Source organism: Sceloporus occidentalis, unplaced genomic scaffold (assembly GCF_023333645.1).
Source record: "Sceloporus occidentalis isolate IW3139 unplaced genomic scaffold, rSceOcc1.0.p SCAF_4, whole genome shotgun sequence".
NCBI classification, from domain to species: Eukaryota; Metazoa; Chordata; class Lepidosauria; order Squamata; family Phrynosomatidae; genus Sceloporus; species Sceloporus occidentalis.
In genome coordinates, this window is record NW_028316984.1 from 192,500,543 (window position 1) to 192,518,718 (window position 18,176).

At 42.7% G+C, this 18,176-nt stretch overlaps 1 protein-coding gene across 8 annotated transcripts in view; it reads right to left on the reverse strand.

Moving 5' to 3' along the window:
- The window catches only part of SYNE2 (spectrin repeat containing nuclear envelope protein 2), a 348,063-nt gene that overhangs the window by 55,018 nt on the left and 274,869 nt on the right, over window positions 1-18,176 (reverse strand). For all 8 annotated transcript variants that reach the window (XM_089522735.1, XM_089522729.1, XM_089522733.1 and 5 more), the window contains 5 exons: window positions 14,920-15,067; window positions 11,891-11,985; window positions 10,552-10,786; window positions 8,220-8,414; window positions 4,262-4,387 (listed from right to left, as the gene is read on the reverse strand). In XM_089522735.1, coding sequence (XP_089378861.1) covers window positions 4,262-4,387; window positions 8,220-8,414; window positions 10,552-10,786; window positions 11,891-11,985; window positions 14,920-15,067 — 799 coding nt within the window. The remainder of the gene's footprint in view (window positions 1-4,261; window positions 4,388-8,219; window positions 8,415-10,551; window positions 10,787-11,890; window positions 11,986-14,919; window positions 15,068-18,176) is intronic.

Sequence of the window (18,176 nt, forward strand, 5' to 3'; positions counted from 1 at the left end):
TCCTTCCTCTTGGGTAGATTCCAGAGGGTGATGCTCTGGGACAGTCGATCCTCGAAAACGGAGCTTTAATGTGGCATCCCTAAAGGTGCCATACTGTCCCCAATGCTATTCAACATTTATATGAAGCCGCTGGGAGAAATCATTTGCAGACATGGGGCAAGGTGTTATCAGTAAGCTGATGACACCCAAATATATTTCTCCATGTCCCGATCAGCAGCTATGACTACAGATGGCATTTCTCCCTTTAATCAGTGTCTTGAAGTGGAAATGGGCTGGATGAGGAAAAACAAACTCAAGCTGAATCCAGACAAAATGAAGGTACTTACAGTAGGAGCCCCCAAACCAGGTATAGGGTTGCAACCTCCAGTCCTAGATGGGGTCACACTCTCCACAAAGGACTGTGTTTGCAGTCTGGGGGTGATCCTAGATCCGTCGCTTCACATGACGCACCAAGTCAATGTGACGATCAGGAGCGCCTGTTATCAGCTCTGGCTGATACACCAGCTGCGCTCTTTTCTGGAAGTAAAGGACCTAGAAACTGTTGTACATTCACTGGTAACTTCACTACTTGATTTCAGTAATGCGCTCTACATGGGGCTACCCTTGTGCCTAGTCCGGAAACTTCAATTAGTGCAAAGCTGGTCACAGGAAAAACTAGGAGTGACCGAATAACACCTGTCCTAAAATCTCTTCACTGGCTGCCTATTAGTTTCCAGGCACAGTACAAGATGTTGGTTATAACCTTTAAAGCCCTACATAGCTTGGGTCCAACATATTTGAGATATCGCCTGCTCCCATATAATCCGCCCTGCACCCTCAGGTCCTGTGGGAGGAATCTATTGCAGCCTTTAAAAACCAGACTAACTGCTACCTCCCAGAGGGCCTTCTCTGCAATTAATAATAATAATAATTTGTTTTATTTATATACCGCTATTCCAAAGATCATAGCGGTGAACAGCAAGTAAGCTAATTAGCAAGTAAGCTAATTTGCCCCCAACAGTCTGGCTACTCATTTTAGCGACCTCGGAAGGATACAAGCCTGAGTCCAGCTTGGGCCCGTTTGCTGGTCTTGAACTCGCAACCTTGTGGTTTTGAGTGAATGGCTGCAGTACAGGCATTTAACCACTACGCTACCAGGGCTCCCAATTGCTCCCAGACTATGGAACGGCCTGCCGGATGAGATCCGTCAAATTGCCAGCTTAGACAGCTTTAAAAAAGCTGTCAAGACGGATCTCTTCCGGCAGGCCTTTCCTGAATAAAAGTACCCAGCCACAGAATGACTGCCCCCCACATCATGTATTAGCCCACCGCTCTGTCCTCGTTATTTTTTTATTGTGTTTTTAATAGATATTTTAATTGTAACATGTTTAATCCTGTTTTAAGGGGGGGAATTTGGGCCATAATGTTGTGAGTGTGGATATTTTAATGTGTTGTGAGCTGCTTTGATTGTCTTGTCACAGAAAAGCAGGATAAAAATAAGTTTTATTTTTATTTATTTAAACAAAAATCAAATAATTAAGTATAGAGTGCTCGCACCATGCACGGGTGCGCCATATCAGCTTTCAGCTTACGCTGAACCTGTGCCACGGGGAAACCAATGGGGCTTATTTTCAATGGAGCTTGAGCATATGCATTTTTTCCCTTATCCGGGGTGGTGGTGGTCTGGAACGGATCCCTGCATAAGGAAAGGGCCCATTGTAATTAAACTATTTATAGCCTGCCCTATATTATGAGATCTCAGAGTGGTGTATAGGTAAAATTAATACTAATAGATTAAAACAATTTAAATCAAGAAAATTTAAATAGACTACAAACACATTGTACAAATGGGCAAGTTAAAAACAGGTTAGGAAGATTGACACAATTTGAAATGATGTGCATAAATATATTCCAGTGACACATTTATGCCCCAAAGTCTTTATTTAATAGACAAGTGTATGTGCCTTCAAGTTGTCTGTTGACTTATGGCAACCACATTAATTTCATAGGGTTTTCTTAGGGAAGGAATAATCAGAAGTGAATTTGCCAGTTTCTTCCTCTGAAATACAGCCTACCTGGTGTCTAAATGAAGCGAGTTTTGGTGCTGGTTAGGCCTCCAAGGGGAGGGCATTTGTATTTTACTTTACTTAAAACAAAACACACAAAAATCAGAACAAAACCGTGAACAGTTTAAAAAAGAGCTGACAAAACTACTGTAGAGAGAAAGAAGGTGGAATTGTGATCTCACAGATGCCAGACATTTTAAGGAGCTTGGTGCTTAGATGAGGAATTATATCTGTTTACAACAGAGCAGGGCAGAAAGTCAATCTCAGGATGATTTGGAGCATATTGTCTAAGGCAAAATGTATACCTTCACTTATGGCCACCTTAAGACAAACTTATCGCTGGCTTTTCTTAGCAAGATTTGTACAGAGGAGGTTTGCCTTTGTTCTTCTCTGAGGCTGAGAAGATGTGAATTGGCTGAAGTCACCCAGTGAGTTTCCATGGCTAAGCAGGGATTTGAACCATGGTCTCCAGAGCCAGGTTCCCATACTCAAACCACTACAGCACACTGATTCTTATAAATTCTCTATTGTTTAACAGAAGATAGATTTCTGTTTAATTATCTGTTGTTATCTTCTTTCTCCTTACATTCCTACTCGCACCCTCCGCTCTGGTAGTCAGGGTCTCCTGTCACAGTGTAGGACTACCACTGCCCCTCCCGAATTCATCCCTTCTCGCTTGCTGCCCCTTACTCCTGGAACCTTCTTCCCCCACATGCACACCTCATCACTTCTCTACCCAGTTTCAAAACTGAATTAAAGTCTATATTGTTTAGAGAAGCATTCCCAGAGGTGAGCCCCTCTCTGACCCAGGAAGCCTCCTTCTAACCATCCATCAAGAAGCCAAGCCCTTCCTCCAGTCCATCTGCCTTGGTCCAGGCCTCGGAGGTGGAGAAGATCTGCTGGACCTGATCCTATTCCCCACCACCACTCCCTTCTCCTTTTGTGTCGTGTCTTTTAGATTGTAAGCCTGAGGGCAGGGAACCGTCTGACTAAAAAATTTATGTACAGCGCTGTGTAAATTTACAGCGCTTTATAAATAAAGGTTAATAATAATAAATAATTGTTAAAGAAAATTATTCCAACCATCACCCAAATTAGGCTACTGAAATGTAGAACACATGGGGTAATCAGCTAGACCTTTGCTTTCTTCTTTCTGAAAGGACTGTGAACTCAGCTCAATTCCCAATTCTTTAATTCTAAGTGTATGTATTTTGCCCCTGACTCTAGTTAGTGGACCTTGGAGTTAATCTCTCTGTGTGCGGATATATGCATGTGCACCCATGAGCACATGCACACAACACAGATTCTACAAGAGTGAAGTATGCCGATCTGGTTGATAAAGTTTTTTAAGGAATTATTTTTGCATAATGTCTTAATTTCAGGACCACTGCATCTTCTTGTTGTTGCTGCAACTTCACATTTACTCTGACCTATGGCAAACCTATGCTAGGATTTTCTTGGCAAGATTTATTGAGAAAAGAACCAGAGGTCACCCAGTAGGTTTTCAAAGTTGAACAGGGTTTGAACCTTGATTTCCCAGAGCCCTTGTCCAACACTCAAATCAATAAACCGTACTCCTTATTATTAGAGTACTTATACCCTTCAGCCCTAAAGGCTCTCAGAGCGGCTTACAATTATTATTTTAATTAGACAGTTAAATCCTGGTTAAGTCTGCTTTGAATGATATATTAGAACAGGGCCCTTGGTGTTACAAGTGGGCCCAAGGCTCTTTTTACAACTCCAGCTTTCTCTAACATGGCCAGATTCCCCATTTTCTGTCAAAAAATGTAGGGCTGAACTTCATCTCTTGGAAGATTCGAGGAACAAGCTTTTCAAAAACAGAAGCGGATTTCTTTTCTTCTTCATTTCTTTACTTTTAGAAATTTTGGCTAAAGAAACTCTGGAGATTCTCAGGACAGAAAAAATTCCCTTCTCCACCAGATCTTCTGAAATTTTCCACCCATATTTTAGAACATCAAAAATTGTGGCCCATTCAGGTTGTCTAAATCCGTGGGTTTCTCTAATGAGAAAGCCATTTAGGTAAGGAAACTTCTCATAGAAGTTTTTGTTTAAATTAAAGGAACTAATTTTCTGGGAAGATGAAGTCTCCATTTCCCAGAAATGTCTTAAATCTCATCTTCTCGGAGAAAAATGGGTAACCCATCAGTTTTCAAAAGCTGAACTAGGCTATTACTGAGAATTCAGCATCTCAGTACCTTGATTTGTTCCTTGGTTGCCTGAAGGTCATCATGCTCTACTGGAAGAGGGTCTTTTATTCTTGTTTTGAGCTTTTGAAGATTATGGCTCAACTCTTCCACTTGCCTTTCACAGTTCTTCCAAGCCTGTAATTTCAAAAAGGAGAAAAATTATTAATTATATAATCAATTAATTTTATTTATTGGATTTATATCCTGTCTTTCTCCCAAAATGGGATTCAAGGCGTTAACAGCATTAGTGGCTTAAAGGGTTGGACAAAGCTGGTGTTACCTAAGTCCAGACATCTTCTTGAACTCGACGGTGGCAATAGCCTCAAATCTACTGTTAGTCCCAAGTACACAAACTGAATGCATGGGATTCACACAAGTGTTGATTTACCAGTTGGTAGTAGATTCAACAGGTCTACTGACATCTGGTGTCCCTCAAGGAGCTATTTTGTCTCCCATGCTGTTTAACATTTACATGAAACCACTGGGAGAGATCATTCAGAGATATAAGGCGAGGTGTTATCAGTACACTGATGACACCCAAATATGGTTCTGTATGTCTCCGACTGATGTAGTGTCTAAGGAAGGTATCTCTCCTTTGAATGCCTGCTTGAAGTTGGTAATGGGCTGGATGAGGGAAAACAAACTCAGATTGAATCCAGAGAAAACTCAAGTACTTGTGATAGGTCCCCAAGATCTAAGGAAAGAAATTTGTCAACCCATCCTTGATGGGGTCACACTTCCCCTGAAGGACGAAGTTCGCAGTCTAGGAGTACTTCTGGACTCGTCCCTGCAGTTGACATCTCAAGTAGATGCGACAGCCAGAAGTGCTTGCTATCAACTTCGGTTGATACACCAACTGTGACCCTATCTAGACCGAAGGGACCTTGAAACAGTGGTACATACTCTGGTAACCTCTCACCTAGACTTCTGCAATGCGCTCTACTTGGGGCCCTTGTACCAAGTTCGGAAGCTTCAGTTAGTAGAAAATATGGCAGCCAGATTAGTCACTGGTTCTTCTAGATTTGACCCTATAACACCTTTATTAAAAGATCTTCACTGGCTCCCTATCAGCTTCCGGGCACAATACAAGGTGTTGGTTATTACCTATAAAGCCCTACATGGCTTGGGTCCGAGTTACTTACGGGACCGCTTCTCCCTATATAATCCGCCCCGCACTCTTAGAACGTCGGGCAAGAACCTATTGGAAACCACGAATCCTAAATATGTTTCCACTTTGCAAAGAGCCTTTTCCATAAGGGCTCCGAGATTGTAGAACAGCCTTCCTGAGGACATTCACTCAGTGACCTCATTAGAGGTTTTAAGGAAAGTAGTTAAAACCGAGCTTTTTCGCCAAGCATATCTCGACATGATATAAAACTCCGACTGACTTACCCCCTTGAATGAGATGCTGTTTTATTTACTGATTGTACAGTTAATTGTTAATTGTTAATTTGTTAATTACATGCTGCATATTTTAATGTTAGTAATTCGTTTAGAGAATTTTAGTGCATATACTGTGATTTTACTTAGTCTGTAACCCCGCTTCGATCCAACTGGGAGAGGCGGGGAAAAATAAATAAAATGTTGTTGTTGTTGTTGTTGTTATACTCTACTTGGAATTAGCAGTTGGATTTAGTTTAGGCAGAACTAGCAGTGGGAAACATGAAGTTGTTTCTGGACTACAACTCCCAACAGCCTACACCAAACAGTCAATGTTGAGGAATGTTGGGAGTTGCAGTCCAACATCTGGAGAGGTGCATGATTTAAGCCCATGTGCCCTACTTTATAACAGAATGGCCTCTTTTTTGAGGCCTGCTCAGCCTTGGTCCAGTTCACATAAGGTTTGCACATACACAAGAAGAACAACAAAAGTAAAGGGAGTAGGGATCCTGTAGTTGTCCATTACCATTCTGCATCTCAACAGCAGAATCAACAGGAAGGCCCCCAAGATCATGGTTTTCTCCACTATGGTGAAATTATTACATTTCTATTTAAATTAGTCATTATTTCTGTATTCTGTATATGAATCTCTACATGTGAAGATTTGTGAATGGCCTTCACAAAGATTCGTGGTAAGCCCAATAATCTTCACCCTATCCTGATTTTCATACTGGTTTTCTCTAAAATGCTTCCAAATGTGTATCCAAAAATAATGGCCAAGTAGCAGGACCCTGAAAACCCATTCTCTCTCTTGCCTCAGAAGTATTAGTAGAGGGATGGGCAACCTTTGGAGCTTGGAGCCTGCTGCTATCCAATGCCCCACAAATTCTGGAGGTCCACATCCACACCTTCTAAAGCCACAGTGGGAAATCTTTCTTCTGTTAAGCCTTATGTCAGTTTGAAGCCAGAGTGGTTTAAACCACCCATCCCCCCTCTCTCCAGCCCCACTCTTTCTATGTTCCTCCGCATCTAGTGGGCTATCTAGTGAGGAAAAGCAAATTGTTATTGTCAGAAATCTGAACTATGCAGAGCATATTTCTTTCAGAATTTCAGAAATATTTCAGAAATCTGAAATAGGCAGATTATTTTTAAAATTAGGTTGGGGGCTACCTTTAGCCTGAGGACCTCATCTTGCTCAACTACAGATGTTCAGCTGTTGTTGTTGTGTGCCTTCAAGTTGTTTCCAGCCTACTGTGACTCTAAGCCATATCATGAGATTTTCTTGACAAGATGTGTTCAGAGGGGGTCTCTGAGGTTGAGAAAGTCTGACTTTCTCAAGGCCACCCAGAGGGTTTCCATGGCCAAGTGGGGATTCAAACCCTATCCTCTAGATCATAGTCCAGTGCTCAAACCACTACACCATGTTGGCTCTCAGCTGCACAATGCCTTGAGAATTTTACATGTTTCAGCCACTTTCCATTAAGTTAGTGCACTTGTTCATGTCACTGCGATGAGATTCCATCTAAACATTAGGAAGAACTCCCTGACAGAAAGAGCTATTCCGCAGTGGAATATGCTACCTTGGAAAGTGATGGAGTCTCCTTATTTAGAGGTGTTTAAACCTCTATGTGTCTTGTTTAATAAATTATTATTATTATTATTATTATTACTATTAGTCTCTTCCAACTCTATGATTCTGTGACTCTGGAGTTTCAGCACTTCACTCCCGAGGTTTAGCCACCATGGTCAATTTTTCACTAGTAACTGCAAGGCACCAGACAGGAACATCTTCTTGTGAAAGTACTTGCCACAAGAGGAGACTGCAGGCAGACAAGCTACAAGGAATCCCCATCATATTAACAGACCAAAGGAAGGGAAAGATTATACTCCCTGACACCCGTAACAAAGGCTTTTGGGTCCAGCATTCCTGCTCATGTGTACATAGGGTCATAAAACTGGAAGGTACCTGAAGGACCATCTTGTCCAAGTCCTAGCCATTTTCCTTTTTTTGCCACAGCCACCTCTGGGGAATAGTTTTTCATGCTAAACAGGATTAAATTTAGAGCACCCTAGTTTTTAAGCAATGTCTTAGGAAGCCAGAACTCTCAAGGTCAAAATGCCAGAACTATTTCATTTGTAGGGTTAATGACATCTTTGGCCACCCTCTTCCTCCTTCCTTCTGAGCTAAGTCTTCACAGTATCTGAGGGGGAAATGTGTGCTAGCAACAACTTATTGTTATGGAGTGTTCTTTCGTTATACAAAGTTATTTTATTTACAGTATTTTTTATATTTTGTGGTGGCTTGCTCTTGAACACTCCCTTAAAACTCATTAGCTTTAACAAAGAGCTTCTTCTAGTGGAGAGGAAACCTACCAGAACTGTTTTGTTGACATGGATCAATACAGTTGCTTGCATTTTTTCATGTGAGTATGTTTAGCTAGTGAGTTCCTGGACTTCAAAATTTATGGCTACCCTAATTGTAAGGCTGGCTGTGTGTCACTGTTGACTTGGAATATCTATTATAAGAATATGGTATTTCTAAATTTCACCGGGTTCAATAAAAACAACTGAGTTAAGCAAAATATACCTCTATAGTGTTGTGAAGCTGCTTTGTAATCTTCTCCACTTGAAGTTGTGTATTGTCCCAGTTCTCTTGCAACCGGCTCATCTCAAGCTGTATGGCTGCTTTTGCTTCAGGGGCAGCTGCCTCAAGCAACTTTCTTCCAGTGTCCAAGGTCAATGAGTACCTGGTTTGCCACCTCTGAAGAAGGATTTGCTTGTTCTAAAAAGAAACCAGACAAACATGCCTGAATCTGAATTATCCAACATGTAGCTATATTTAAGAAACTACAAAGAAAATGACTGCACATTTTTAGAGTGTAAAGAACAATATTTTGAAAAATTCCCATATGAATAGCTTCCTAGCTATTTGGAAAAATAAATTCTAAATATTAGACGGGATTTTATTTACTTTGTTATTCCCATAGTTCCCCAAAGAATTTCAAGGCAATTCCTATATAATCCCCCCTTCACTTTCTCCTCACAACAACTCTTCTAGATAGACTAGATTGAAAGTGAAAGGTGAGGGGAGAGTCACCTCATGGAAGACCCAAGATCTGAAACCAGGTCTCTCTAGTCTAATTTTAACATTACTGACCCTATACCACAAAGGCTTTTTCAATCATATTACTATTTTTTTGTTTAGCGTTGTAGATAGAAGGAGGAGACTGGAAACATTTTCTCCTATGTTAAGTTAACCACACATCACCATTACGCCTGAACCCTCACTTATAGTTATTCTTAACTATGACTTATTCAAACAAACCAGCTTTAAAAACCATGGTCTAAAACTGGCTTGCTTTGGTCAACACCAACTTGTTGTGGGCACTGTTTTCTTGGGAATGCACCAAATTAGCAAAGAGAAGTTGGTGTGTGTGTGTGGATGTACTAGAACAAGTCTTGTACACTAGTGCAAGGCTCCCCATGTTCACTCATGTAATAAAAAAATAGCCCGCTACCACAGTGTACAAGTAATGAAGTTTGACACCAGTTTAGCTGCCATGGCTCAATGCTGTGGAATTTTGGGAATTGTAGTTTGTTGTGGCACCAGAGCTCTCTGACAGAGAAGGCAGAATGTCTCACAAAACTAGAGTTTCTAGAATTCCACAGCACTGGGCCATGGCAGTTAAAGCGGTGTCAGAATGGAATATTTCTGCAGTGTGGATGCAGCCATAGTTCAGTATTATGTTCTTCTAACTTCTCCCAGTAATCAATTATTATCATCACAGTACTAAAGAAGGGAGGCTCAAGCTAAGGGAGTATAAGCTTCCACTGGAACCAGGCTCATGCTTTTAAAGGCATGCCTACTCTAATCATGTATAACATTAGAGAAAGGAGATTCAATGTAAAAACATAGGGTTGGGATAGGCTCAATTTTCTTCCCCAAATAGTCTCAAATTCCTCCCCATGTTGCTTTCAGTATTTTAAATTGGACAAGGCTTAGCTTTTTCATGCTGTTTCTTCACTAGAAAATTATTCTCACAAAACACAGAAGAAAGCAAACAAACCATTAAAAGAACTAAGAAAAACTTATTAATTTCAGCTCTGTACAACAATATTTCAGTAATTCATCAGCTGTCAGCTCAATAAGCAAAGCACCAAACAGGCAAAAAAAAAAAAAAATAACTTGTATTAATCTTATCTGAATGAATCAATCAACCATTGGAATTTGTACAAGAATACAGTCATCCCTTGACATTCGCAGCTTTCAGATTTGCAGTTTTGACTATTCGCAAATTAGTAGCTGTTGCTTATCAAGATCAACCTCTTCACCCCATCCTCCAAACCATCCCTCTCAGCCAGGAAAAAGAAATCCCATACCTTCCCCACTTTGCCAGACTTTGCATCCCCCCATTTCAAAACCCTTCCATGTTCAATCCAAAGCTAGCAGGCTGATCAGCAAGAAAGAATCACCTTCTTTCAGGAAAAGGTGGTTCTTTCACACCGATCAGGCTGTTAGCATTGGATTGAAAGTGCAAGGGTTCGGAAATGTAGGCAAGATGTGGCAAGGTTGCGAAGAGAGTTAATGGGTGATGCTCTTGGTGGGAGAGGACTCTGTATCATTCATGTCTGGGTGGGGCTAAGTTATTCACTATTTTTTCACATTCACGAGGGTCCTCCGCCCCTAACTCTTGTGAATGTCAAGGGATGACTGTATAAGCATAAATGTTAAAAAAATATAAATGAAAATAAATAAATATTAGAGATTGAATTATGAGACGTGTCACTTTACAAAGGCCAAATAGTTTTTTCACAGATGTCCGTGCTAGAGTCCGTTTTAAGTTTTCTGGACACCTGTTATTGAGATTTTAAAACACAATAATGCTCTTCATTTCACTAATTGTAAGGAAAGATCTAACCTTGACATCATGACTCAGATTCCTGACTTGGTCCAAGCTGTACTTGTCCTGGCTCTTCATGGCAGATATGAAGCCACTGGTATCTCTGAGAAACTTTGTGAGGTCCTGCAATGAAGTTGTGAATTTCTGCCACTGCTTTGCAAAGCTATCAACTTCGCTCTTTCTCTTCTGAGCCATGTGGATGACACTTTGCCATTGTTGCTTCAACATGGTGAGTCTGGAGATAAACTCAGTCCTGAAGCAGAGGGGGATAGATGTATTACTAACAGTAGTTACAGCCAGTTACTACTAAGCAGAGTGAGGTGACCACTCTGAAAAGACAGAAAATTCAACCATCATATTAGGGAATAGAGGAGAGATGCTTGGGGATAAATTGCCTCAGAAACATACATATGCATGTATTAACACATTATAAAAATGGCTTTGTCTGACAGTCTACACATACACTTCGAAAAGCAGGGTTATACCAACTGCATTGAATCATACAGATACTGGGAAGATCCTAAAGATCAGCTAGTCCAGCTGGAGGCCCTCCAGAGGAGCCATATTACAGCCCATATCATCCCCAGCCAACACAACCATGGTGGTTGTAAAGGTCATAACTTGTATTCCAGCATCCTGGGAAGGCTCCAGGCTGGGGAAGGATAAACTAGTCTAATGAAGACAACCAATCACACAGGTAGACTCCTCCACACCAAACAACTTCCATGAAGTACAAAGTTGTTTACACTGAAGTAAATATGTACAGGACTATAGTAAGAATAAATTAGATTTTCTCAGCATAGTGTAGTGATTTGAGTGTTGGACTATGACTCTGGATACTGGAGTGATTTCCTGTTTGGCCATGTAAACCCACTTGGCCATGTAAATCCACTGGGCTGAACAAATCTTGCTAAGAAAACCCCATGATAGGGCCACTTTAAGGTTGCCATAAGCCGGAAATTACTTGAAGGCACACAACAACAACAACAACAACAATCCAGAGGAATGCACATTATGAACAGAAAATGGAAGGTGCTCCTCATGACAGTATTCTACTGCACACAGGCACTACTCAGGGACAGAGTTTGGAAAACATCCTTTTTTGGATGACACTCGTGCTGGCTAGGGACAATCTTGGAGCTGTCATACAAAAGGTAATTTTTCTATGCTCTACTTGGGAATAAGGTAAAATACAGTAAACTGCTCCTCTACTCAGCTGCATTCATAATTCTGATCCAGGCACTGTCATTTATGATGCTATTTTCAATTCTCTTAAAAACAATTGATTCTGGTCTTAGAATGCATATCTCAACCTCCAATTCCACCCATTGCCCACCAACAAGTAAAATAATATTACCGGTTTTCTGCTTCTCCTGACTCAAGCATTTGCAGTGCTTTTGATACAATACAATTAAAAATCTGCCGATGAACAGAAATCTCTGCTTGCAGTATCTGTAAACAATGAACAAAAAATTATTATTACATGCCCAGCATTAAAAAGGGCTAAAGCATGGTATGAATAGGATACTTTAAATCACCAAATGATCAAAGAATCCTTAAAAAGCTCACAGTTTGTCTGGGCTCTCTAAGTAGGCCTAAATCAAACTGCAAAGGGACCTTGTAGCACCTTTGAGACTAACTGAGAGAAAGAAGTTACAACATAAGCTTTCACAGGCCTAGAATCACAGAGTTGGAAAAGACCCCAAGGGTCATCCAGTCTCTGTTTAAAAACCTCCAAATAAGGACACTCCACCTCACTCTGGAGTGTCTTCCACTGTCACAAAGTTCCTTCTGAGATTTAGGTGGAATCTCTTTTATTGTAGTTTGAATCCATTACTCCAGGGTCCTCTTTTGTGGAGCAGCATAAAACAAACTTGCTCCATCTTCAATATGACATCTCTTCTGATATTTAAACAGGGCTATCATATCACCTCTTAACCTTCTCTTCCCCAGGCAAACATGCCCTGTTCCCTTATGCCCTCCTGGGGCATGGCTTCCAGACCTTTCACCATTTTGGTTGCCTTCCTCTGGACACGTTCCAGTTTCTCAGCATCCTTCTTGAATTGTAGTGCCCAGAACTGGACACAATATTCCAGGTGAGGCTTGACCAGTAGACTTGGGCTACTGACTTTTGTAGACCTGGTCTACAAAATCTTATGCTACAGCCTTTCACTCAGTTAGTCTCAAAGGTGGTAGAACAGGCATCGGCAACCTACAGCCCGCGGGCCGGATCCGGCCCGCGGGCACCATAGGAACGGCCCCAGACCAACCCTGCCGCTGATTGCCGCCGATTTGGGCCGCCGGAGCGCTCCTTTTCCCTGCCCCCTGGGACGTCCTTTGGCTTCCCAGGGGGGCGGGGGAAGCCCTGGGGCAGCCGGAGCGCTCCTTTCCCCCGCCCCCTGGGACGTCCTTCGGCCTCCCAGGGGGGCGGGGGAAGCCCTGGGGCAGCCGGAGCGCTCCTTTTCCCCGCCCCCTGGGATGTCCTTCGGCCTCCCAGGGGGGCGGGGGAAGCCCTGGGGCAGCCGGAGCGCTCCTTTTCCCCGCCCCCTGGGACGTCCTTCGACTTCCCAGGGGGGCAGGGGAAGCCCTGGGGAAGAAGGAGGAAGGAAGGAGCAAGAGGGAGGGAAGGAGGAGGAAGGATGAAGAAGAGGAGGAAGAAGAAGGAAGGAAGGAGCAGGAGGGAGAGAAGGAGGAAGAAGGATGAAGAAGAGGAAGAAGAAGGAGGAAGGAAGGAAGGAGGAGGAGGGAGGGAGGGAAGGAGGACGAAGAAGAGGAAGAAGGAGGAAGGAAGGAAGGAAGGAAGGAAGGAAGGAAGGAAGGAGCAGGAGGGAGGGAAGGAGGAGGAAGGATGAAGAAGAGGAGGAAGAAGAAGGAAGGAAGGAGTAGGAGGGAGAGAAGGAGGAGGAAGGATGAAGAAGAAGAGGAAGAAGGAGGAAGGAAGGAGGAGGAGGGAGGGAGGGAAGGATGAAGAAGGAGGAAGGAAGGAAGGAAGGAAGGAAGGAAGGAAGGAAGGAGCAGGAGGGAGGGAAGGAGGAGGAAGGATGAAGAAGAGGAGGAAGAAGGAGGAAGGGAGGAGCAGGAGGAGGAGGGAGTGAGGGAAGGATGAAGAAGAAGAGGAAGAAGGAGGAAGGAAGGAAGGAAGGAAGGAAGGAAGGAAGGAAGGAAGGAGCAGGGGGAGGAGGGAGGGACAAGGAAAGATGAAGAAGAGGAGGAAGAAGTAGGAAGGAAGGAGCAGGAGGTAGGGAAGGAGGAAGAAGGATGAAGAAGAGGAGGAAGAAGGAGGAAGGAGCAGGAAGAGGAGGAGGAAGATGAAGACATGCAGTCTTTCTGAAGGGGAGACAGTGTGACTTTCCAAAGTGCATTTCTGTGTATTTTCAGTGCTTTCAATGCTAAAAGGCCTGTTTTTACAATGAGAGTGGTAGTGATGATGATATGTCAGTTTGTGGGACATGCAGTCTTTCTGAAGGTGAGACAGTGTGACTTTCCAAAGTGCATTTCTGTGTATTTTCAGTGCTTTCAATGCTAAAAGGCCTGTTTTTACAATGAGAGTGGTAGTGATGATGATATGTCAGTTTGTGGGACATGCACTCTTTCTGAAGGTGAGACAGTGTGACTTTCCAAAGTGCATTTCTGTGTATTTTCAGTGCTTTCAATGCTAAAAGGTCTGCTTTAACAATGAGAGTGGTTTTGGCCGTCCCCTTCGGCCGAAAGGGCTCCTTGGACCAAGGAGGAGAGGGCAGGCACACGCCTCCTCCTCCCCGCAGGGCTTTGGCAGCCCTGAGGTGTCCTTCGGAGAACACCTCAGGCCTGGCAAAGCCCCAAGGACAGGAGCAGGGGCCGCGCCCCTGTTGTTCCTGCCCCTCACGGGCCCTTACTGGTTCTCTGAGAGGCAGCTGGGGGCCACAGAAGGGCAGGAGGAGCAGGCGCACGCCTGTTACCCCCTCTCCCAATCCCAGACCGCGAGAGGTTGGGAAAGGGAGCAGAGAAAGCCCCACCCCCAGAGGGTGGAAGCTCCGCCCCCAGCACGCTGCCCCACCCCCAGAGGGTGGAAGCTCCACCCCTGGCACACAGTCCCGCCCACGGAGGGTGGAAGCTCCCCCCCCTTCGGCCCCCCAGTTGTCTGAGGGACAGCAACCCGGCCCCCGGCTCAAAAAGGTTGCCTACCCCTGGTGGTAGAAGATCCCTTTGCATACTGACATTCCAGGCTAACATGGCTATAGCTATGCCTCTGAATTCTAAACCAAACTATCACCCCCAACTAAAGTAGATGCAACCTGATAAGTCAACAAATAAATAAGTTCCATTGTTTCAGCTCTCCTCTGAATGAAACAAGTAGCCAAGCCACAAAATTCTCAGGATGAGGCCTCAAAAATTCAGAAACATTACCTCACATTCTCTCTGCTGTTCCTTCAGCTTCTCCTGTGTGCCTGCCATGTTTTCCTTCAAACCTTTTTTCATTCTCTCCAGGAACTGCACCCAGTTTTGACATTGCTGGAGAAACTCTTTGTCATCTTCCTGAATGTTCTGCAGTTCACTGTAATTTTAAAAAGGAGAAAATCATCATCATCATCATCATCATCATCATCATCATCATCATCATCATCATCATCGAACTCAACTGTGTTACTAGATATAGTTTTAATCCTCATCACTGTTATCATAGGAACAAATCAAAGCAATAGCTTAGAGTTAGCCACACTTAAGCATTTGCCCCCTTAAACAAGTAAGACTTAAGTCAGTTCTCTATCACTTAAGTCCCATTCGTAGAAGAATTCAAAGATATAGCAGCGTTAGTCTGTAGAATCAGTATGTGGAGAGATCTTGTAACACCTTTGAGACTAACTGAAAGAAATTGGCAGCATGAGCTTTTGTAGACTTCAGTTTACTTCCTCAGATGCATTTGGTGGAGTGGAAGCCAATGGCAACCAATATGTCATTAGTTTGTGAGGATGTCAATTTAAATTACAAACCCTTTGTGTATGGATTTGTAATTTGAATTGGCATCCTCACATACCAATGGTATATATATGTCTGTGCCTGGCTTTCACTCCACAAAATGCATCTGAGGAAGTAGACTGAAGTCTACGAAAGCTCATGCTGCCAATTTACTTCTTTCAGTTAGTCTCAAAGGTGCTATATACCACCTTTCCAAATATATTATCCCCTTGATTTCAATTGCTGCACCTTAATTTATTTACATCAATATCAGGAAAGATTCTGAAGCTGATCATTAAACAGAGAATTTGTGAACATCTAGAAGGCAATTCCATAATCACAAAAAGCCAACATGGGTTTCAGAGAAACAAATCTGCCAGACAAATCTCATCTCTCTCTCTCTCTCTCTCTCTCTCTATATATATATATATATATATATATATAATTACCAGCTTGGTAGATGAAGGGAATGCTGTGGATATAGTATATCTTGATTTCAGTAAGGCCTTTGACAAGGTTCCCCATGACATTGTTGCAAACAATCTTTTAAAATGTGGGCTAGACAAGGCAACTGTTACATGGATTTGTAATTGGTTGTCTGGCCAAACACAAAGGGTGCTCAACAATGGTTTCGTTTCATTCTGGAGAGAAGTGACCAGTGGGGTCCCACAGGGTTCTGTCCTGGGCAGGGTGCTATTCAACATCTTTATCAATGACTTGGATGACAGAATTGGGGGCATACTTATCAAATTTGCAGATGACACCAAATTAGGAGGAGTAGCTAATACCCAAGATGACAGGATCAAAATTCAAAATGACCTGAATAGACTAGAAATGAAGCTAACAAAATGAAATTCATAGAATCATAGAGTTGGAAGAGACGACAAGGGCCATTCAGTCCAACCCGCTGCCATGCAGGAAATCTCAATCAAAGCATCCCTGACAGATGGCCATCCAGCCTCTGCTTAAAGACCTCCAAAGACAGAGACTCCACTACACTCCGAGGGAGTTTGTTCCACTGTCGAACAGCCCTAACTGTCAGGAAGTTCTTCCTAATGTTGAACACAGAAAAATGTAAGGTACTCCAGTTAGGGCAGAAAAGTGAAATGCACAGATATAGGATGGGAGACACCTGGCTGAATGAAACTACATGTGAAAAGGATCTAGTCCAAGTAGATCACAAGTTGAACATGAGTCAACAGTGCGATGGGGCAGCTAAAAAGGCCAATGCAATTTTAGGCTGCACCAATAGTAGTATAGTGTCTAGATCAAGGGAAGTGATAGTGCCACTCTATTCTGCTTTGGTCAGGCCCCACCTGGAATATTGTGTCTAGTTCTGGGCACCACAATTCAAAAAGGACATTGAGAAACTGGAGCGTGTCCAAAGGAGGGCGACTAAAATGGTGAAGGGCCTAGAAACCATGGCCTATGAGGAACGACTCAGGGAGCTGGGGATGTTTAGCATGGAGAAGAGAAGGTTAAGAGGTGATATGATAGCCCCGTTTAAATATCTGAAGGGATGTCATATTGAGGAGGGAGCAAGATTGTTTTCTGCTGCTCCAGAGAACAGGACCCAGAACAATGGATGCAAGCTACGGAAAAAGAGATTCCACCTCAACATTAGGAGGAACTTCCTGACAGTAAGGGCTGTTCAACAGTGGAACACTCTTCCTTAGAGAGTGGTGGAGTCTCCTTCCTTAGAGGTCTTTAAACAGAGGCTGGATGAGTATTTGTGAGGGGTGCTTTGATTGAGAGTTCTTGCATGGCAGGGGGTTGGACTGGATGTGGTCTCTTCCATCTCTACGATTCTATTTATTTATTTGATTTATTTACTGGTGGTATATCCTGCTTTTTTCCTGGAATGAGATTTAAATAAATGTAAACAAACGTGGCTGATTTTGGATTTAACCACTTATTAATAATTAATAATTGATAAGAATAACAACAATTTTGCAGTCAAAGTCCCTAAAATGAAAACTGCTTTGACTTGATCTGGGCTGAGGGATGTGTATTGTGTAGCAAGAGATATGAGGTTGAGTCCATTCCTACAAAAATGAAAAGTTATCTTTTCAAGGCAAAACCTCACCTGAAAGTGTGACCCCCCCCTTTTTTTTTTTAAATCATTAACAGAAAACTGCAAGTAACATTTGTATTTCAGTGTAACAAGATTTAGTGCTGGTGCTGGCCACTAGCTTATATGAATTAAAAGAGAGATTGATCACATTCATGGAAGATGAGTATTGATAGAGCCTCATGTTCTATGGCATGATGCCTCTGAATACCTGAAGCTGGGGTACAAACAACACAAGAGGGGTGTAGCCTTTTGTGCACTAGCTGTAGGCTTCACCTGTACAGAATTACTGTTGGAGACAGGATACTTGACTAAACTACCCCCACACACATAAAATGGGAGTTCTATTATGATCTCAAGGATTTGGGTTTGTGCATCTTGGGTATCGGAACGATCTTCAACTATTTGTTGTTAACTGCTGACAAGTTGATTTTCACTTATGAATGAGAGAGCTCCAAGTAATTCTCTCATCAACAGCCCTGGACAGTACTTGCAGACTCAGAGCCATGGCTTCCTTGATGGAGTCTATTCACCAGTAATGTGGCACTCCTCTTTTCCTACAGTCTTCTGTTTTATCAAATGCCATTTTATAATGGGTCCTGTCTTCTCATTGTAAGTCCAAAGTATAACAATCTCA